The 22,217-nt window shown below is 44.0% G+C and overlaps 1 protein-coding gene across 7 annotated transcripts in view; it reads left to right on the top strand.

Annotated features, from left to right (window-relative positions):
* The window catches only part of fgf13a (fibroblast growth factor 13a), a 126,896-nt gene that overhangs the window by 82,850 nt on the left and 21,829 nt on the right, over positions 1-22,217 (top strand). For 5 of the 7 annotated variants that reach the window (XM_088597239.1, XM_088597240.1, XM_088597234.1 and 2 more), the window contains one exon: positions 16,850-16,960. In XM_088597239.1, the coding sequence (XP_088453365.1) occupies positions 16,850-16,960 (111 nt within the window). Of the gene's footprint in view, positions 1-8,138; positions 8,283-11,714; positions 13,617-16,849; positions 16,961-22,217 lie in introns of those variants that run through there. The other 2 variants (XM_088597241.1, XM_088597238.1) reach the window with 2 other exon arrangements.

Genomic DNA, 22,217 nt, shown 5'->3' with positions numbered 1-22,217 from the left:
GTCTGATGGCAGTGTCTTGGGTTTTACATAAGTGAATTGCTGACTCTGGATGAAAGCATTTTTTTCTGCAGTGGACTATTTGTTTAAATATTTAGTTTTCATATACATGTTTGGCTTTTAAAATGAGCCATACGGAAAATGTACTATCAAGTGGTTAGAAAATCTCAGGAAATTAATGAATTAAAATTAAGAGGTGTTTTTGAGGTGCTTGGTGTTGGGTTCAGACAAGGCGGTTTGGTAAAAGGTACTGTAGCAGGGCTTGTTTTGGCAAGTGGATTCTCAGAAAGGACCTGGCCCAGTTAGCACGTAAGTCCTGCGCTATGTCGAGACCACTTACAATGTAGCTTGGCATGAAAATAAGACACATGATACTTCCTGTAGGAAGTACATTTTTGGAGTCATAAATACTGTATCAAAGTAGCCTTATCACATGCCATGTCATTTAAATCTTCGAATCCTTGTAGTTACTTCTGGGCAACGATGTTTCTAATTAGAGCTTTTGGACCTGTAGTTGCAATTCTATTTGGAGACGTTAATCTGTTTCGTTGGGTTTTTTTAACCCTCCTTCTAGCAGCGAGCGTGACTGAGCTCAGCACAGTGACAGAGCATCAGACTGAGTTCTCCTTTTACAAAATACCCAAACCACCTGTCAGTGTCCATCTCTTCTCCAGCAGCACAGTTCTGACAGGGTGGCCAGGGTCTGCAGTGGAGATCCTCTCTCGCCCACTGGCCAGCTTTGACTTTGCCAGTCCTGGAGCTGCTCACGTCTGCTGTGCTTTTGTTTCAGAGTTCCTGCAGGCAGCATCCATCACAGCAGTAAAGCATTAAAAAACACAGGCACTCATTTCTGTAGTATATCCGGCACTCTTTGGGTAAACAAGGGTTTACATGGTTTGGTTTGCTTCATGGAGAAAAAAGGTTTGAACAACTCAGCATGGCTAGATTAAGTCGGTATTCTCACAGGAAACATCCATTGAAGAGTTACCGTTTTCTTTTCAAGGTCATTGTGTCCACTAATAACAAGGGGTTTAAGGTTGGTAATCATTTTAAGTGCTAGAAGGATTTATTCTGTTTACGGGGTTCTGACAACTGGCTCACTGTGAGTGTAACACCAGAAGCAGGGCCGCAGGCACGTCTGTTCAGTGACGTTTCATCACTCTCTAGGGGGGTGAGATACACTTCAATTTGAAAAAAGCTATTTGAGTCATCATCAGTGACTCATAAAAAAAAAAGTGTTAAAGTATTTCTTACTTGGTCCTTTCGGTTTTAAAGAGACTTTCCTCTCGGAGCTGGTCTCTTAGTATTATGAAGAGAGAGCGTGCTCTGCGTTTTCATGTGTTTCTGCCCCCCTCGCTGGTCCTTGCAGCCGGAGCTGTGGGCGCCCCTTGCCCTTCCCCAGGCGGTGGCCTGTGAGCGGAGTGAGGCTGTGGTCAGGCTCTGAGGCAGAAGTACGGTCGGCACAGCACACAGAGGCAGTTATGTAAGATGACTGGGATCTTAAGTAACCTAATACTGGTCTGCCTAAAAACTCCAGCTAACTGGAAAACCAGAGCCCACTGAGGCTCTGCAGACCCTTGGGCTCCTGGTATGCAGACATTCTAAAGCAAAGCTAAAGACAATTATATTTAACGTCCTTAAAATTTGTTTATGCTATGCTGAACTATTATTCATGTGAGCTCATTAGTCTTCAGTACAAAAGACTGCCATTCGGTTCTTTTTGGTTAGAGTTGCTTTTTGACGTTCACTGTGCACAAGTGCAGCAAGGCTTGGCTCTATAAATATTTAAATTATTTTCCTTTCATTTTCTTTGTTTTAGGTGTGTTTGTCTGCCACTTAAAAAGTTGACAAGGCTTTATTTGTCTTAGTCTTGTCTTAATCTTCTGTTTTGTGAAAAACATTTTTCATTTTTTTTTATCTACCAGAAGTAGTCCGTGCTTCATCTATATATTAAAGACAAGGACTGATGTTATTTTTAGAACGTAGGTCTCAAAATAAGTTTCCGTGCTTTCAAATCGCAAGCTGTTGTCACTTGCACAGCAGCTGCCAGCAAATGGGATGTATTTTACATTTTTCCTTCAGGTCAAAACAGATGTGATGTGGGTACTTTATAAGGTCAGACTTCAGGTATGGTTTTTCCTTTGGTTTTGAGGCCACTGTAGAGTCTGTTCTGTTCAATTCTTCTTTGATCTACATGTAATGGTCTCTGTCTCTCAGTGAGTATCCAGCCTGTAGCAACCACTGTCAGCAAGATGATTTGCAATGCACAGTATAGACGAATACCATGAAGATTATTATAAAAAGGGTGAAAGCTGCCAGTGAAGATTTGAATGTTAATTCTGGAATTGTACTGGATTTTTCTAAGAAGGGGGAAAAATGCAATTTAATCCTTAACAAGCTTTCACTTCCTACTTAAATTCCTTATTCGGTAATTTAAGGGATAGTAGATTGCTGACTGCCTGGCTCTTTCCAGTGTTTTTAACCTGTAGTTGTACTCCATGTTTTAAACAGATAGCAGTGGCTTTCTGTAGCTAGTTGTTCTTTCTGTGGACACAGTCTACATGAAAGAAGAGAAAAACACATGGGAAATAATCTAGCACAGTTTAACTGAGAAAAAAAAAAGCATTGCTGTGGAGGGTGGTAAAATTAGCCCTGCCTGCCTGTGTACAGTAGGCCCAGGTCTGCTAACTTTCTCTTCCTGGTTTGGTGTGTGCACAGCTGTGATCCCAGCCCTCTCTCATGAGAGAGAAATCACAGTGCCATTTTCCTGCTAGTGAGGTAGGGCTCTGGGTACAGTATATGACTTAGATATTATTCTGGTATATTTGCAGGCTTTCTGTACTCAATACTTGGTACAACTTGGGACTTCATAGTTGTAAATGTGGGTCACCCTTCCTCTCAGGACATACAGACAAGCGTGAAGCCCCAATGCACTGTAAGGTTAACCTGGGGGACAGAAGACGGGACGCAGCTTAAAGACAGGTTCTGAAACCACGGGTCATACCAAGACAGGTGGGGTACTGTGTTTTAATGCGTTTTTCTGACTAGTGCTTTTATTGCTCGAGTTCCTAGTTGCCTCCAAAACTACAAACCTGGCAGGCAGATGCAGCAACTGCATTTCATTCTGGTCTAAGTCAGGCGGAATGTCCTTAGCGTAGCTTGTTCAGTAACCTTCGATGGAGCGGTTTCTGCGTATATGTTTATATTGGTGTATTGCTGATGTATTGCAGGATAAATTGGCTGTGTTAAAGTGGAGTGTTGTGGGTGTGGGACTCTTTGGAGGAGCTCCACTTGACTCCCTGGCAACACAGCTGTTCAGGAGCAAAGGGCTCTTTCCCGGCTCCATCAGACTCTCCCACTCACCTGCTATCGTCAGATACAGCGGCGTGCTGACAGGGATGTCATGGCCTACACTGTTAATCAGAGGGCCAGGGGACCGGGCATGACAGAGCTGTAACCGAAACGCCCGTGGTGTAAGACCAGATTGTAGGAGGCAAGCAGCGAATAAAAGCTCTTGGCCCCGAGAGGAGGGGAGGAGGGAGAGGACACAGCCTGCGGTTCACCGCACATTGGGCACCACACCCCTCCCCCCAACGTGCCCAGCACACACACATCCATGCACACTCCCGTATGGGAGACGTCCGCGGTCACCATGACAACCACCACCATTGCCATGGTATCTCTGGACAGTTCCCTCCAGCGCGCTGCCTCGCACTCGAGCAGCCCCGACCCTCTGCTCGCACTTACCGCACACTACGCTGCAGGACAGCACCGGGTGCTGCACAGCGCCACGCGCGTCTGCTCTCTTCTCTTGTGCTCTTCGTTTCAAGAAGCAGCGAGCACCTCTTCAGGCATGATCTAAATCAGCGATCACTGCAAGCGTGAATCGAAAGGTCGCCCCCCAACACCTTTATACCTTTAGTGGGTTGGTTCATGATAATGTCGTCGGTTCACACAGCAGGGCTATGTTGTTTCTGCCCTTGCAACCCTTCTCTGCAGTGAACAATAAAAAGTATTTTTTATCTTCACTGTGAAGAAATATTAAGGAATATTGTAAGTGATCTGAACTGCATAGAACCAGTCTTGGTCAAAGCATGAAGATCAGAAGGCTCGATTTGTACAGATGTACCTGCAGCCTAACCCGGTTTCTCCTTCCCAGTAGGATCCTGCTCAGCACTCTGCTGTGGACACTGGCTCTTCTTCGCCTACATGGTGAAGGTGATTGAGTGTTCTTCTGGACAGTTTAAATCCCAGCCCCCTGGTCTGCGTGTTTGCTGCATTGCTGTGTCCCAGCTTTCTACCTCTTATTTCATTGCAAGCGCATTTAAATTAAAGTTGCCAGGATGAAAAAATATTCCTTCAGCTACTTGTTAATACACCCAAGGTGTTCTACAGGTAGCAGTAATGAACAGGCCAGAGTTCTCTGTACTACCTTGAATATATTCTGTTAGCTCAACACTACTTCCACCTAGTGTTCAAATCCAGTACTAGTATCCTACTCCATATTGCATCTCTCGAGCCCAGAGTGATGTCATTATTTTCTGGCTCCTTTATGGAGATTCTTCCGGTATTGTTGATACAAGCACTTACAGTCCTCATAATTACAATTCAGAGTGTACAGGCTGTATGAACAAGTGGTCTTATGTGTGTGCTCTCCTATGTGGGTTATTCTGCAGAGATTTGATCTAATGTCTTGAAAATGCTACAGTACATTAACTAAAGGCCCTAGAAGACATGTAATTGTTAAAATGGTAAATAAACTTGCATGGAAGTGTCCTGATTTCCCTCTAATGACTGAGCAGCGAAATCCATCTGATAATGAGAAGGGACTCCCACAGTTAACATTTCCTTTCTGGCACAAGGTGGTTGTTCAAAAGCAGTGGAGTGGCAATGTGGCCTGTTTTAGCTGTGGATGAAAGCATCAACTAATCTGGCACTACAGTTTCACAATACGCAGCTTGCAGGCGGAACTCAGACACGTGCCAGAGCTTTAGGTCCCTCTTTGTACATCTTCCATGTTTGCAAGAGTCTGGGCTTGTGATTTGTGCTGGTGATTCGCGCTCTTGGAGGTAAAATAGGTCATCGAGATTGTCCTCAGACGTGAGGCATCACTGGACACTGCCCTTCTTTAAGAGTGGCAGTGAAATCTCGTCACTGTCACTCAGCGGGTTAATGGATTACTTTGTGTTGAGCGCCTTCAGAAGCGTTGCTGCAGAATATGACGAGCCACGGTTTTCAAAGGTTGACTGTTTTTATTTAGGTTTCTTCTCCGTGCCTTTGCTCGGGGACAGGGTGAAAGCTCACAGTGAACGTCCCTGCTGATAAAATTAGGAAGACATCCGTGGAACAGACTCCACTGTAAATATTTCCTGGAGAAGCTGAAATTTTTAACTTAATTATTCCACAACTGTAGTGTAGAGTAGGTGCTACCTCCGAGTTTCTTCTTTTCTCTATTTGGGTCTCAATATCTCTTCACTGCTATTAGTGCCCCGTGCTCGTGTGTGGCCTGCATGCCCGTAGTGAACGGGACCCATCTCAACCTGCTTTCTTCTCCGCTCTGCGGGGCTGAGGTGTAGGAAGACAGTGAGTGGGACAGCCCCCCACTGCAGCCCATCGCAGGGCAGAGAGAGAGTCTGTCCTCAGCCAGATGGAGCTAAGAGCACTCCTTCCACCTGTCGCTGTGAACTGAAACCAGCACACCTGCCAGCTCCTCGTTTTCGAAACGCTCAAATACCTTCGAGGAGTTTGCACCAGGTGGCATGTCACTGACAATTTTAAAAGTCATTTCACCTACTAAAAATAGCGTGCCTTATTAACAAAGTCATATTCTGCGCTAGAACAGTGGCAGTAACACAAATCCATTAGACTATATAGCTGCTAGCTTTTTAAAATCTTGCTTGAATATAAAAGCTTAAATCTTTTCACCATAGTTCTTTATGTAAAATTTAATTTTACAAGATCACTCTACTTTGACTTCAGTTATGTTATGTGTGCCATTGTATTGCACTTTGAGTTCTTCAAAAACCTGAAGAAAAAATGAATATTTTACCATCACCTTCTTGTTCCAGTCTGGGTGCTGGGAACCCCCCTAGTTTTCACTGCTCTCAGACTTCTGGGGGGGGCTCTTGCTCTGAGAACTTGAAGACTGCATGGAAATTCTCCCTCACCTGCTGTCAGTTCGCTGACCTCCCACCAGAGAGGACAGAAAGGTGTCTCAGGGAGGAGAAGACATGATCAGATGGAGAGCCTCGAAGAGGCCGGCTGGTTAATTCCCCATCCTGACTGTTGGCGAGCTGTGAGAAGAGGTTTAAAGAACAGGCTTGGGGCTGGTAGGGTGTTTCATTGCAGCTCCTGCGGCCCTGAGACAAATATGGCAAGGTGACCTCAGGTACGCATAAACTCATGAAAGGAGACCGCAGCTGATCAAATACATCCTGAGAACAGAAAGCAGGAGATCATCTATGCACGCCACAGTCTTTGAACCAAATGCCTATATACAGTGTATATATAATGGATTTCTTGCAGTAAAGCTGTATCCATTGTGCATCATTACTCTGAGCGGTCACTAATGTAACGAGATGAAATCTTCTCGGTACAAGCTATCACTTTGGGTGAGATTCACAGCTTCTCTCTTGGTAAGCAGCACATGTTAAGAAAGGGACATGATATCCATTATGCACCAGTTTCTGTTTTCTTTGTTACAATAACAGAGTCTGGTTTGTAAGTTGGGATGCAGGGGGCTAAAACTTCTAGGGGCCTGTTGCAATGTAAGGGGTAGACACTCCCCTTGGGCATCGCATATCACTGCCCTTCATCCACAGAGCCCCCGGGCTGGATGCACTGCAGCAGATCCTAGTTCATCGTTTCCGTATTCAAAGAATCAGTAGACCCCTGCTGGACCTTAGAATCGAGAAAACATTCTGTGATGGGTTTTTTCCTAGAGTGGAAGAATATTCTGAGTGGTGAAGGCGTCCTAGGAGGGTTATTTAAAAACAAACGGACTCCTTTTAGTGTTATTGCCAAGAGAAATAAAGGCCACCCATTTTTTTTGTAGCACAATGTCATGAAAAACTGGCGCAAGAGTCATTCGACGTGATCGCCGTTCGTCAGTGCGGAGCCCAGTAGTAGGATTAGTAAAAATGGGGTGATAAGTCACCTTAAAACCACCTCCATTTTATGTCAACACGAGCGCGACAGCATTAATCCTGCCTGGAGAAAGGAATGGTTAAAAGCGAATCATGTGCTCCATCTAGCGATCATTGGGAAGCATTGTTTATATGGGAAATGCATTCAATTAGCTCCTTGCTGGGAAGTGTTCGCATTAAACGCAGAGTTTCAACCAGTTACAGTACTTACATTTTACAGTTTGCTGGAATATATTCGTTCTGATTAAAATATTACAAATTGGTAAAATGTGAAATAAGATATTTAATTTAAAGACAACGATGAAATCCTGTAAACCTTCACATCTGTCCGAGAACTTTTCTCCAGTCCCGATTATTTTAAACAGCGGTACCTCTGTCCTGTAGACACCCGAAGTCGTGTTATCGATAGCAGACTATAGCTGGCCAGTTGGGGGGTATCGGTAGAAATAACATTTTGTGTTTTTTTCTACCGCCTCTTCCTAAATTGATGATGGCAATCCATCCAGTAAACGCGTAACGTTTTCAAGCCGAGCAGTATCCGAGTAAGGATCCCTAAACTGTTGTGGCATTTAGGTTGGATTAATAATTCAGCGTTTCTAAGTGTATGGGGCAGTAAACTTTATAGTTTAAACGTTCCTCTAATGCTCATTGTCATCTTCATTGATTCGCTTTGATGCCTTACACTAAAAAGTGGAAAGCCAGGCATAACTGGTTTACTCAGTGCATTAGGAGATCATCTTACAGCAATTTTTTGTAACCCGAGAAAATGGTAATACAGACTCTCGGCTTGCAGAGTAAATACTGTTTAGCTTCTGCATTATTCCTTCTTCCCGAGGACACAGTACGGTTAGTAGGATGCTTTCCCAGTGTTTGCCGGATCAACAGTGGTTCGTAATGAATCTTTAATGAGCATTTTAAAAGTCATAATGGCCTGTCACTAATGCCCATTAATGATCTCTGTATTCGCTCGTATGGGCTTGATGGTTCTCGCTGGTACCTCTGAGATTTCTTTAAATATGGCTTAAACTTCGGAGCATCTACTCCGTCTGATCCCGCACGCCTTAAGACAGTGATCGTCTTCTCTTAAATACTTTTCTCCTTCGGTAAGCATGGCATTTCCTTTGCGGAGATCAACGTCAGGTAAGACACCTTCTGCCTATGTGATTTATTCGACGTGTTGTTGATCGTTATACATTTTTGTTGTTGCCGAGTTCGGAGCCTGTTTTCTGTGCAATATTTCATGAGCATAGCCGACAGGAAACGTTCGGGGTAACTGGACTTAGTGAATTGATTTTTGGAGTTGTTTGACACTTTCTAAAATATGTATTTTGTATATAACCCATGGCTTGGTTCTGGATAATTTTTCTGCGTCGGTTTGTTGTCAGAAGACCTGCTCTGTGTTGACGACGCAACTGCGGGTTTCTCAGAACAACGCCCTGCGCGGAGCTGTCCTAGGTGCTGAAGTTACAGTCGATAATAGGAACTTGCTGTAGACGGTTATGATATTAAAATATTAAAATTGTTATCCTTTAAAGGTGGCACATTTAAAGTTTCTCTTGTACTGGTTCGACTTCTCATGTATTCTGTTACAGACTTTTCGGACTGCGTTCAGCCTGTTGCTTAAATGGAGATGGCTTGCCCTAAGGAAAATCAATGCACCAATACGCTTTTTTATTTTAATTTACTGAATTTACTAGTGAAATAGATTTTACTTTCTTTCATACAAAGTATCAGACATCAATCAAATGTTCTGCTGTAACAGTTGTCGCCAAATACGCGTAGAACACTTCAAAATTCTTATTTTCTTTAACTTTAATAACAGACCCAAGAATGTTGAAAACGTGTATTCAATTTCTCTATTAAAATAGTTTCAGTTTTCTTGACAGCGGGTTAGAGCTTACTTTAAGATGCGTTATTCCGACAGAAGCCTATCGCGGTATGATTGTACTGAAATTGATAACAGTTTGAGTATAACTTTCTTTAAAATAATAAAAAAGTATGAGGATTTTAAGTCAGGTTTACTTAAAAAATCACTTTTAAACTGACTTGGTTCATACGGTAATAGACAATTTATTCGGTCGTTTTTTCGCAGTAAACCTGTACCTAAAATATTAGTTATTACTAAAACTGTATTTATTTCCAAAGTATTGGGCTAGTTTCTCCTTCTTCTGACCTTTTGTATGGGACTCAGATGTCCTTCCCCATCCCTGCAAACGCACTGCCTATTGAAAGCTGCCCAACAACGAGCCGATATCGATCCTGCAGACTATACTTAGAGACGCTGTGCGCCGTGACTTTAACGATTGAAATAAAATACTTCGTTTCATCCACACTTTTCAAAACACCACCTGTAGGTTAAGAAAAACCTGTCTTGTCAGCCACCAGCCAGATTAATCTGTCGCAGTCTTATTAAAGCTGATTTTCTCTTTGGTTAAAAAGACGAGTTTACATAGATTTTGCTCGATTTACATGCTTCGTATAGTATAGTTTTAACATCAGATGCGTAATCAAAGGTATCATGATTTCACAACTACCAAAATACTTTAAAATATTAAGTTTTCCAGTGTTAAAAAAGCAAATTATATAAAGCAAAAAATATTAAATGCCCTAATCTAGGTACCAGATTCCAGAAATACAATACTTAAAAGAAATTAATCATATTCATTGTTGCACTCTCTATACAAATAGGACATATGTTTTAAAAATATACAGTTCGCTTTTCGTGTTAAACGCAGAAATAACGTGCATTACCTTTATTTACGAGTTGTCAAGTCCTTGACTTTTCTGTTATATGTGGTATATTGTTAACTGTAGGTGGCGCCATTGTGGGGATATTGCAGAGATGGGCCACAAATAACTCGGAAAAAAAGCTACCATGACCTTTTAAAAACACTTAAGTGCAATTAAATTGTGAATCGTGAAGTTTATCTGAAAAGCGCAAGCACATACTGTAGTTTTGACGAGGTAAGGATGATTTATTATCAAGGACACCTGTTTATTCTGAAACCACACTTAGCCCTTCTAAAACCGGAGTGAATGTAATCACCAGTGTTGGTCTGCGGGGTGGTGGCACGGAGCTTGTAGGAGGGAGTGTGTCTGCGTGCTTGTCTTCGGGATAACTGCGGTTTTGCCACTGTGATTTTGTCACAGATTAACTCATGGCAAAAAAATAATAAATAATAAAAAAAAACTCCATGTCGGCCATGTTGACCGGTGCGCGTCGGAGGCCGCGCTTTCAGAAAACAGTGACCTCTCCGGAAAGATGACGGTGGACACAACGACCAGAGTTGGTTTCCGGCGGTTCTCGAGCTCACCGGGCAGCTGCTCTCAGACTGCCGGTTGTTATCGGGTCAGTAATCGAATCAAAAGCAGAGCAGCCTGGGCTTTACGAGTCTGGCATTACGACCGGGTACTGTGCCAACAACAATAACTCTAATAATATTAATAATAATAGATTATTGTATTCAATATTTTAATTATTATCTTAATGAATTCACAATGTTATTAATGCAGACCTAAAATAAAGGACTTCGCATCTTTGAGAGACAGATCCTCAAAGCAGAATTTAAAAAATAGATCAATATTATGTTTTTTATTTTTTATTATTATCATAATCAACATCATTATTATTATTATTATCTAAGGACGATGGAACAACCCCATGAAGGGCCCAGTTAAACCTTGTGTTGAACAGGTTGCCGTTTTAAACTTGGAAAACTAATTTCAGCCGGAGGTCTGTCTGCGTTTCAGAGAAGCGATCCTGTAGCGTGTGTGGTCTAGCACCTCCTAGTGGCGGCTTCGGAACCGATCCCACCTGGTAAACAAGGGCTTGACTTGGTAAACGAGTTTGGCCTGTTAGAGGGCAGGAATTGGAGCACTTGATCAGAGCAGCAGCTATACTGTACGTCTGGGTTTGTCTGTTCGGCGGCGCCTGCCCGGCTCCCTGGCGCCCGGTTCAGAGAATCGGACATTTTCTTTGCAACGTTGTCCGTAAGTAAGAAGCTGAAGGCTACAAGGGTCTCATTCCGTGGCGCTATGTGGATCTCCAGATGGGAAACATTGATACAGATACACGGTTATCTGTTATGTACAGTACATTGTTCATTAACATATTATAAATTATGTAATAGCTCTTCTCACACAAAAAAAAACATAACGGGTAAAATTAAAGGTATCAGTCCTTTGTTAATGTGAATGTTGGTTTGTTAAAAATTAAGTTTTTGAAGATGGTTTGCCCCTGAAGCGCTGTGCATCATTCCTGGATAAAGGTCTTTAGCATTGACCTTTGTTCATTCGACAGACGCCTTTAACATAAAGCAACTTACAATCGCTTACAATTCTGTCAAGATGCGAAGGGTGTTATTAATATGTGTGTACTGTCTGCTGCCGTTATATTGACATCCCTATACTGAATGCGTTTTAGTTAAACCCCGAATTATTGTGAACACCAGGAGCTATTGTAAATCCTATTTTAATTGCTTTAAAGTTATTTTGGCTGAATCTCGGTACAGAAGTAAAAAAAAAGCGATTCTAATTAATTTAAAGAACGAGGAGGAGCAGCCGTGTTTTGCTGGAAAAGATGCCGAGGCAAACGGATAACGTCTTCCACCTCCCGGAGAGACAGCGGCGTGCCTGGAATTTCGGAAAGCTCGTCACCACCCAATTCACGAACAACTGGCGCCGTCTAATTCTAAGCAAATATTCCACTGGTGTAGCAACGTGCAGCTTCACAGAGCAGAGCCAGCGACCCGCTTGCGAATGATAAGCCACGTGTTCATTCCAGTTCTGAGCTGGATATGAGAGCGCACGGCGCCGCTGCCTTTGTCGAGTTAAAATCCCCTTGCCTTTTTTTGTTTTTTTCAACTGTTGCTTTCAAGGTATCGGCACGGGGGGCGTTCTCTTTCATCTGCCCGTGTCTGGCTTGGTTTTCCTCTCTCTCTCTCCAGAACCTCCGCTGAAACACCCTGTGCCGCTTGCCAGGTTGTGACACAGTTGCTGTGTCTCTTTGGAGGTATTTGATCATCGCGGTCACGTTTGTTTGGGTGTCTGTCACAGTCTTGCTGTGCCACTCAGGGAAGCAGGTGTGGAATCCATCTCTCTGCACATCGCGTTGTGTCGAGCGGGGTAGCGCAGTCAGGCACCGAGGACCGCGCCGTGTAGCTCTCAAGGACTGGATTCTCGCCGTGTATGTTAACGTGAAGAACCGTCGGCTTTCGCTCCTGCCGCACCTGCGATAACCGCCCTGTGGGAAGACGTGGGTGTGTTTCTACTCCTGCGGCTTTCGACAGCGGGGTCTGCAGTTAGGGAAGACGTGAAGACGGTGTAAACAAAAAATCGATTTTCTGTGCTGTTCTTTTTTTTTCCACCCCCTTTCCTCGCCTTGTAACCGTTAGATTTTTGTTTTCGGCGCTGCGGGGATAAAAGGACTGTAGCTGTCGGGCCGGCGGTCTGTGCGCCTCCCGGACACCGCGCGTTCCTCTGCCCCTCTGCATTGGGTCCTGCGGGGAGGCGGCTGGGGCGCTTGTGCGGGCAGCGCGTTTGAAATGTGTTTCAGCGGTCTTCTCTCGACTTGACACAACAACAAGGAGGGGCGAGGAAAGGTGGCGCGGGATCCATCTCGGTTGGTCGGATTCGCTCCGCTACAGTGACTTTTTTTTTCTTTCCCTCCCGTGTTCTCCTACCACTGAAACAACATCCATGTCTGTCTGAGAAAAGAAAAAACCAGCGGGGAAAAATGCGCTCCCTTTCTACCGGCTAACAGGTGTTTTTTTTTTTCCTGGCTGCGTACCTGAACCAGTCGATAAGCCACTGGATCCGCGTTTTTAAAATGAGCTGCGGGCTTCTTCTCAGCATGACGGGCGCTAAGAGTTGCGTTGCTCAGACAATGACACACAGCTGTGCGGGCGAAGCGCCACTCTTACCCCGTGTCGCTACAATTAGCGCTTTCTGAATGGAAGCGCGCCTGTCTGCGTTTTGGGGAGGATCGAATTCGCCGAAGAGACCATGCACTGCTGCCTCCCGTGAAATATAAAAACACGAGCACCTTTGAACTGGCGTTTCAGTGTTAAGTACAGCGGGAGCACCTGTGCGATCTCCCGGTTTTGAATGCGGAAAACATCTTCGACAGTTACGAAATGACCGCCTTACGCGCTTAAAGCCTCTTGTGGATTACTCTTCATTTTTCAGTAGAACTCGAGCGGCCCGTGGAGCGAGGAGAGGTTCGGTTTGTTTTGGTTTTTTTTTCCTCTGTGAGTTTGCTCATCACAAAAACCGTCAAGCTGTCGATGGCTGCGGCGATCGCCAGCTCCCTTATCCGGCAGAAGCGGCAGGCGAGGGAGCGGGAGAAATCTAACGCCTGCCGCTGCGTGAGCAGCCCCAACAAAGCCAAAGGCACCTGCGAGAAAACCAGCCGGCTGAGCGTTTTCTCCAGGGTCAAGCTCTTCGGCTCGAAGAAACGTAGGAGGAGGCGGCCAGGTCGGAAGTGTTTTTATTAGCCGACTTCATCACGTTAATTGTCACCACCTTCTTCTTCTTCACCATCATCCTCATCCTCATCAGTATCATCAATCATCTTCACCATCATCAATATTACCTCCATCCTCCTGGCTGGGCTAATTATTACGGGCGAGAAGCGCTGGGAACGTGACATTTGACTGTGCCCTGTGGTTAAAATTACCCGGTTAAATTGCTGGACATTGACGTCCTCTATCTGAAACGTTAACTTGGAGAGGAGAGTCTGGCTATGATGTTTTTCTCCTCCCAGTATAATATACATGGCGTGTGGTTTTCAGAAGTTTATTCTGACATGTCCTAATTGATTGCGCCTCACTGTAACTCCTGTTTTTAGAAGGTTAGAAATAAACATACTGTGGGCCCCTGCAGTTTTACTCTCTTATTTGCACGTTTTGGGGACTTTTTTTTCCTTCTCCTGTCTAAACCTTACAGTAGAGTGAAGTGCACACTGGAAAATCATTTAACTCAGGCTCTGAACGACTGTCTATTGTCTTGAAACATCTCCTGACAATTATAAAACATGTCTTCGTGGTTTCACTAACTAGCCCACGGGACAGTTGCTGCAGAGTGTTCTGTTTAATCATTAAAATGAATTTTCCCAGTTCCTTCAAGGGCTGCTGTTTGGATACTGATCAGCAGTTCCACTACAGTCCTGTTATTGTGTTGTGTAATTTACAGTAATCTATACAGCCATAATTCATGCTTCAAACAAGCATGGTGCTGTAGCACAGACATTCTTGATTGTGTCTTTATAGAGTACGGACATTCTTGTTTACTGTATTACAGAGTACAGATAGTCCTGATCAGTATATTCCATCTGGCCAGAGCCTTTTTGTCGACTTCTCAGAGATTTTAACCACTAATCGCATAGGAAAGGTTACAAATGAGAAGAAGCCCCTTTTGGCAGTTAGTAGTTAATTCTTCCAAGAATGTCATCCGGCTGTTTCTTCCATATCGGGGATCTTGGTATAGGCATCAACAACATGGCTGGGTAGCTTGTTCTGTACTCCAATACATCACATCTGTGAATTCATAAAAACTGTTTCTGTCTCCGCACCCAAATCCTCACATCACGTCTAGGCTAAAGGCTATTATACTTTTAAATAAAAAGCTTTTAGAATGTTGTGTATTAAAATTGCTAACAAACAGTATTCATATGGGAACTATTTCAAGTATATTACTCATAAAATATCAAAGTCATTGGCTTCATAATCACAATAATTGTCACAAGCTGGGGTTCCTGGAGAAAACTCTACCAGATGTTACTTTACTTTAATAAGCCTGTATTCAACTATCATACATTTTGTTAAAATGGCTTCCCTGACTTTGTCCTCGTTTGGTACTGGGATTGAACGAACACATTTCAGAGCAGAAAAATCCTCCAGACTATGCCTCTGAAAAAGGGTTTAATGCAAATTTGAAAGATGAAAAGCCCTAGTTGCAGATAAAACACTGAAGTAGTTCCAAAATACTTGACTTTGTTTATGTGTATGCTGGAAAACAATAGCATTTTGTATAAGTAATGGCACAAATATAATACTTTATACTGTATATACTTTATTTAGCAGAATGTAGGCCCCTGCTTTGCCAGGGCTGTTTGTATGAATGATAATCATTGTGGTTTGTGTGACCCATGCTTCTCGAAGAAAATGTAGATTGGAATGTCTTTTACAAGACAGCACTGCAGCAACTTTTTAATAAGCCCTCATTGTGTGGAAATTGCCTGTTCTGGTCTGTCTCAATGGGAATATCAATGTGAAATCCACTGCAGTGTACTGTATATTCTCAGACCCACTAAGAGTGAACAGTTCCTCTACTCCTGTGCTGCTGTAAAACACATTTGGTAAGCTAGGAATATGACTGAGCTGGCTGATTACATAATGTGCATCTTGTGAAACGGAATCTTAACCGCTTGTTAAGTTTCTGAGCCTTTTAGCAGGAGTGCAATGGACATCTGTCACTTGAAGCACACTGTCCAGGCTAAGATAAAGCAGTATGGCTCTTGTTTTTTATTCCTCTCGAGGTACTCCTGCTTTATAAGTATTCCCCGTTTTAACCAGAAAGAAGCGACACTCTGGGATGTTGGTACCTGCTCCTTTTATGTCTGTGTTGCTTCATTGACTCTTTTCTCCAATCGCAGTTAGAATATTAAAGAGGACCAGTGAGCAGTGAGCCCCATGTGCGGCTGACCTTATCAGCACAGGGCTCTCGATGGTCCATGCCGTAGCTCACAGTGAAGGGAACTCATCTTTCAACAGCGTGCTATAGCACCTGAGCAGCACCATGTTTTCAATACCGGGTCACGGAGTTGTTTAATGCTACAAATTGGATTTAATGAATCGATTAGATAATATCTGAAGATGAGAACCATAAATGCACAGGCCTTCCACATTTCCAATTATCCAATTACTCTTGATCTTGTTAGTAATTGACGTGAATGTCTCAGAGTTGTGTTATTTCTTTGATTCATATTGAATTGAATGGGAAATAAGCACTAAAAGCTTTTTTTTTTGCTTTGCCATTGTAACCCGTGTTTCATAGACAGTCTCTAGATTGCACCTGAATGGAAAAAAAAAATATGAATGTGATGTTTTTATTCAGGTTTGTGGCAACTCACCTTGTTCCCTCACCAGGAAAAACAACTTTCTGATGTACAGTATGGCCGGGATTATTGTATTGTGAATTACTAGTGTTCAATTGTTTTTCTCCTGTTCATGAATAATCCTTTTCGTAGTTCATTACATTAGATTAATGCAAAAATGTAAAGCACAAATCTGTTCTTTTGCAGTGTTGACAAGCTACAATGTATAAAACTGTACACAAATTGAATGTTTTGGCAAGTGAGTAGATCTGTCCTGTGCTGCCTACTGGAAACCACAAACCAAAATTTAATTAGGAAGAGGCTGTCTGTTTCCATCTGGAAAGGATTCAGATAGAAGGCATGTGGAACAGAAAGCAAATATAGTGCATGCAAACCTTGAGAAGTCTTTACAAATGAGAAGCGAAGATCAAAGTGTGGTAAGCCATAGCAGGTCACATTGACTTAGTTGCTGGCATGAGGGGAATAGTACCAGTGTGTACAGCAAAGATGAAAGAGAAGTCTGTCAGGCTGGACTTGAAGGGGTTGAAGAAACATGTCAGTGCCGTGTTCCAGTTCTTCAAGTCCAGCAGTGACGCTCATCTTGTCTCCGCAGAGCCCCAGCTGAAGGGCATCGTGACGAAGCTGTACAGCCGGCAGGGCTTCCATCTGCAGCTGCAGGCCGATGGCACCATCGACGGGACGAAGGAGGAAGACAATGGCTACAGTAAGTGGGAGGAAACGGTTCTCCTTGTCCCTGTGGCTTCTTCCAGCTCACTGCCCTGCTCCTGCCGCTCGGGGGCTCCCTCTGAATCCCGCCGCCTGCAGACTGAGTGTGATCCCGCCTGCGCCGCGCGCTACCTGCCTGCCTCCCCTTCTCCACTTTCTCAGGGGGCCTCTGGCCAGTGTGAGCAGCGCCGCTGTCTAGCTCTTACCAGTGAGGTGCATGTCAAACCAATGCACATGATCTGATGCACAGTTCCCTCCCAAAAAGGCTGGCAGCGATTTTTCTTTTTCCCCTTCAATTGGCTCAGATCCAGTAGGTGAGAATTTCTAACGTGCACACTGGTTCCGTGACGAGCCTTTTCAGGGTTTCTCCTGGGTTACAGTCCCTCGCTCTTGCGGCCCTGCTACATTGCCACTGTCAATGGTATGGCGGAGCAGTGATTGGGTGAGTTGCATATTGTAAAGTCCTGTGGATAAGTCCTAACCGTGGTCTGTTGAATCTGTCTGCAACTGAATGTCTATGAGTTTACAGCCCACAGGTACCACATGTTGCCTGCCATTCACTGTCTGTTCACCTTGTACAACCACACAGCCTTCTTGTTAGGAAACAGGTCTGAGTCAGTCTGAGTTGGAAGTACCTCCCTTATGAATTATGTTTAGAACCAAAAACACAGGACAACGCTTTCATGTAAAAGCTCTTATGGAATCAGTGCTTGGGATAGAAATGTAGGCTGACCAGTAAGCCACAGTACCCCTTCTGTGTATGAGGTGGCACTGTGATTTCTGCACGCTGATTTTAAGAGCTGATAGCCAGAAGAGAAAGAATTGCCTGAGAGAGCATACTGAAGAAAATCAAGGCACTAGTGATGTGTTTTCTCTATTATTACATTTCACACCTGAGACAGACATCTGTGACCGTGAACAGATGGGTTAAAGTAGGCTATGCCAGGCCAGTGTTATAAGTTCTCCACTGGAACCAGATTGTCTGATAAAGCATGATAGGAATGAAATGTGCAACTCTGATCCTGCTATCAGCAAAGTCTGGGGCAGTGACAGTCAGGACTTGTACATGGTCTGTGTCGAGCACGTGGGCTCCGGGCGGAGGTTTTATCTGCTGGAAACCTTGTTGCTGACTCCTGCCCACCAGGCCAGCACTGGCAGCCAGTCTAGCTGATTATGAGCCACTGAGCCCACAGGCCGCCTCTGCAGGCCTGGGCGTTCACTGAGGAGGAGGATGGGGTGTCGTTCAGATCATCAGTTGTTTTGTTTTTTTTTAATTCTTTGAAAAAGCTGAAAATCCACTGAGTTGAGATCAGAAGTGGGTCAGATTGCAGTGATGGCTGCTCCCGTTAAGAGACGAGACGTCTTTGAGGACTGCTATGTAGGGCAGCTAGTTGACAGGCTGTCAAATACAGTATTATTTGAGCAGTGCCTTGAAATTAATCCTGCACGCTGATGGGGTTGAAGGTCCCGACACCCCTCTAAGCTACCGGCCAAAAGATCCACAGACTTGCACAGCTGGGGGAGAAGCATCATGCAACAAGGCAGCTCTGTAAGACTCCACTGCCCCCCCACAGACAGTAGAGGCCTGAGCAGCAGAGAGATTTGCGCGCGTCAACTGTTGAGGCTAGGACTGTCCAAGGTCAAGTGGCATTGCTTTATAACTCTTATGCTGTCTTCTTTACAAAGCCAAGACCAGAGCATAGGGGATAGAGACTGCTGCTGGGATGCAGAAGAATAGGACCTAACTGTGTACTGATGACCCATAACTCAAGTATTGTATAAGAGAAGCCAGGCTCAGAGCCACTTTTTATTGCATTAAGCATGACCCCTTCCATTCATTCATTGTGTGCACTGACATTTTTTATTTAAAGACACTCTAGTACAAACCATGTGAAAGGAGTTTTGTTTCTGTGCATTTGTTCTGTTATTGATTTAAATTGTTCATCGCTCATTCTACAATTTGTTGCTTTTCTTTGTTTGTCTCTGTCTCTTGGCAGGTGTATTTAATAATAGTGTATGTGAACGAAACCATAGGCTGTTTTATAGTTCCATACTTCGCCGTGTGATGACACCCAGACAAAACACAGTTTTGTCCTGATGCAGCTATCTGTCCAGCAGACATGACCTGTGCATCTCATTGGGCTTTTATTCCTAACATTGAGGACACTGTCAAAGCTAATTTAATCCCTGTTATATCATGGCTGCATTAAGCAGATGTGACATGCTGGTGGCAGCAATTAGCGTCAATTCAATTAGACATGTTGCAGGGTGGGTACTTATCAGATATTAATACCCAGTGATGCACACTACTGTATAGATCACTCATGCTGATGGGGAAAAAAGAGCTTTATAACCACTTGGCTTGAACATCACACATAACCACAGAAATAAGCCACATCAGAATTACATCAACATCAAATTCTGTAGACAGGGCTTGCGTGCCAACAGTGGTTGATTCATTGTGATAATGTGTGGTCTAGAATGTGTGCTGCTAGACGCAAGAGAAATGTATTCATTTCGCACATCTGTTTTTTTTTTCCCTTCACATAATAATTTTGCACTTTGCACTTTGTGTACACTTTAAAAGATCATTTGTTTATGATCTTTCCTTTAAAAAGGGAAACAGCCCCTAAGATGCCGAGCTGTCTCACCATAACAGCAATAGCATTATTAGCCTGCGGATGCTGTGATCTCCATGGCGACAGTGGTACCGAGCTCCCAGATCTTGAGTGATAGTGGGAGAGGGCCCCCACACAGAGGTCAAGCCTCAGGCCGGTGCTGCTCCTTTTCTTAAACAGAGGTCCTCTTGTCCAGCGGCACAGGGAGGCTGCCCATCTCCGCTTTCTGCAGGAAGCCAAGTCCAGGCCACTGTGCTGCCCTGTTATCACACAGAGCGCACCTGTCAGGCATTTTAATGTGCACTAAAGCAGCATCAGAAATTTAGTTAATTTTGGGTTTGTGTGCAATGCCTCAGGGTTTCCAGTTGATTTTGTTTGAAAATAACATATCCTCACTTTGCTTCTGATTCTTAGTTTTTTTTTACTTTAATCTGCACTAATTCACTGCGTCCTTGATTCAGGCTATAGTGCCAGAAACTACCTGTTGTGCCCTGTGATGAGTTTGTTTGTTTGTGCTGGACTTCATATGGCTCTGTGACATTACGTTGCCAGCAACTACTGTTGCACGCTGTATTGTTGTGCTTTTGATAAATAAACTTTGATTGATTGATGGATGAAAGTAATCATTCAGAGAATGAAGCCCAAGGAGAGGTTTAAGTCTCGGTTGAAGTTGCGTTAGTGGTTTGAATGTTTTCCTAGGTGAGTGACAATTTCGATCTCAAGTCTTCGGCACTGGGGCTAATTATCACAGCATGCCCCAAAACGAATGGCTTTTTGTTTCAATTGAATTTCTAGCCAAATGATTCTGAAGCACTTATAACTAATGGAAATGAAAGAAGCACAACTTCGGTCTTGTTCATGAGAGGAACTGGCAATAAAATATTCATGGTACTTAAAAATTCTCATTCACTATCTCCAAGGCACTGATGAAGCCACATGAGTAGTGTTTTATAACTTTAGCATAAGATGAGATGCTCATAAGGGTTCCTCCTTCAATGAAGTCTGTAGCTGTTCACGTTCTGTAGGGGATCGTTTATAAGGCCCGCCCTCCCAGTCAGACACAGTGTAAGGTGGATATAATTGATGTTTCCTTTGAAATCCCTGTGGAATGGCAGTAATCCTTTTGAAATGACGTTTGGAAGACTGCATGTTTAGTTTTGTGATGTGGATTTACAGCTACCAGCGAGAATGCACTTAGGAGCACAGATACGCTCTTCAGCTTGTGGGCAGCAGGGACCCAGAGGAGACCCTCATGAAGGGCAGCGAAGAGAGGTGACACAGGCAGGCTGATGCGATGGCAACAGTCTTTCATACTGCAGAGCACCTTTATCTCCACACAGCCTCAGCTGCCCTCGAGCCGGTCCTTGCAGTGTGCTCCAGCCCAGCACGTCTGGATACGGAGTGCAGTTAATTGCCTGCATTATAAAGCCAGAGTGACCTGTCCCCCTGACGTGGAAATCCTCTCTGTAGGTTTATCAAGCCCAGTGAAATCAGTGGAAAAATCCTTTTGGCACAGGAATTCAGTTTTTCTTTTATTATATTTAGTACTTAGGTGGAAACAGCCATTGACTATATACTGTGTTTGCACCATCTGTTTGAGATCTTAATGAGCCATTCCTCCCGGTTTGCCCTCTGTGTCATAATAAAAGTTATATGGAATCTGTGCGTGCTGTGGTTTGAGCATTAGTTGAGGTGATGAATCATATTTGTACTAGAGAGAACCTCACATCTAGAAGTAAGAGAATTAAAAGCTTCTTGTTCAATTACCAATGCATCATTTAACCAGGTCTGGCTTCAGCCTTGAGCTTGGCTTCTGCATTGCCCAACTGGTTTTAAGAAAAGGCAAAAGTATATGACTAAATTATGTAATTATGTAGACATGGGCTTTGTAGTGGAAAAGGTGCAAATCTAATATTAAATGGAAAGGGTGAAAATAGCCACTGCATTATTTAACAGAACTGTAATAGAAACCCTGGATATGCATCGACAAAAGTAGACATTTTAATTTTTACTGAACAAATGTCATGCCAGCCCTGCCCGCGAGGTGCAGGAGACGGCTGTAGAGTGTGCAGCTGAGCTCAGAGGAGGCTGGGCTGTGCCCTTGACAGCTGGGCTACAGCAGGGGTTTCTCTTGGAAGCGCTGGCCAGGTCCAGCGAGTTTGAGCTGAAGAGCCGGCAGGCAGCTGCAGCCCCAGCTAACGGCTTTTAAAAATGCAGTTGGTTCCTGATGACAAAGAGTTTTTCGCTAACGGCACAGGTACGAGGAAAGCTGGCCGCTGTGCCTCTGGGTTTGTTTCCCCCTCGTTCCTCCCCCTCCGCGGGCCTGTGAGTAGCCCCTGGAGCTCAGTGGGGCCTGGCCCAAGAGGCCTGTGTGGGGCAGGGGAAGCAAGATGACACTATTGTGGCCACTACAGCGCTTGGGCAGGATTTATTTATTTAGGATTGAGCTTGGGGACGTTTAGATGCCACTACAAGCAGTCCAGTGACGTGATCATTTTATATCTCTCTCTCCATTTCCTGACACATGAAGGTGTTTTTTTACCCATGTTTCCCATGTGTATCCTTACCTGCCCACCAACTCCGTTTTCCACCGCCGCCTGCTCTGAGAGAAATCTCAGTGCAGCACCGATGACAAGG

Source organism: Lepisosteus platostomus, chromosome 10 (assembly GCF_059453375.1).
Source record: "Lepisosteus platostomus isolate fLepPlt1 chromosome 10, fLepPlt1.hap1, whole genome shotgun sequence".
NCBI classification, from domain to species: Eukaryota; Metazoa; Chordata; class Actinopteri; order Semionotiformes; family Lepisosteidae; genus Lepisosteus; species Lepisosteus platostomus.
Note: the sequence above shows the minus strand (reverse complement) of the source record. Positions and strands in the feature narration are given on the sequence as shown.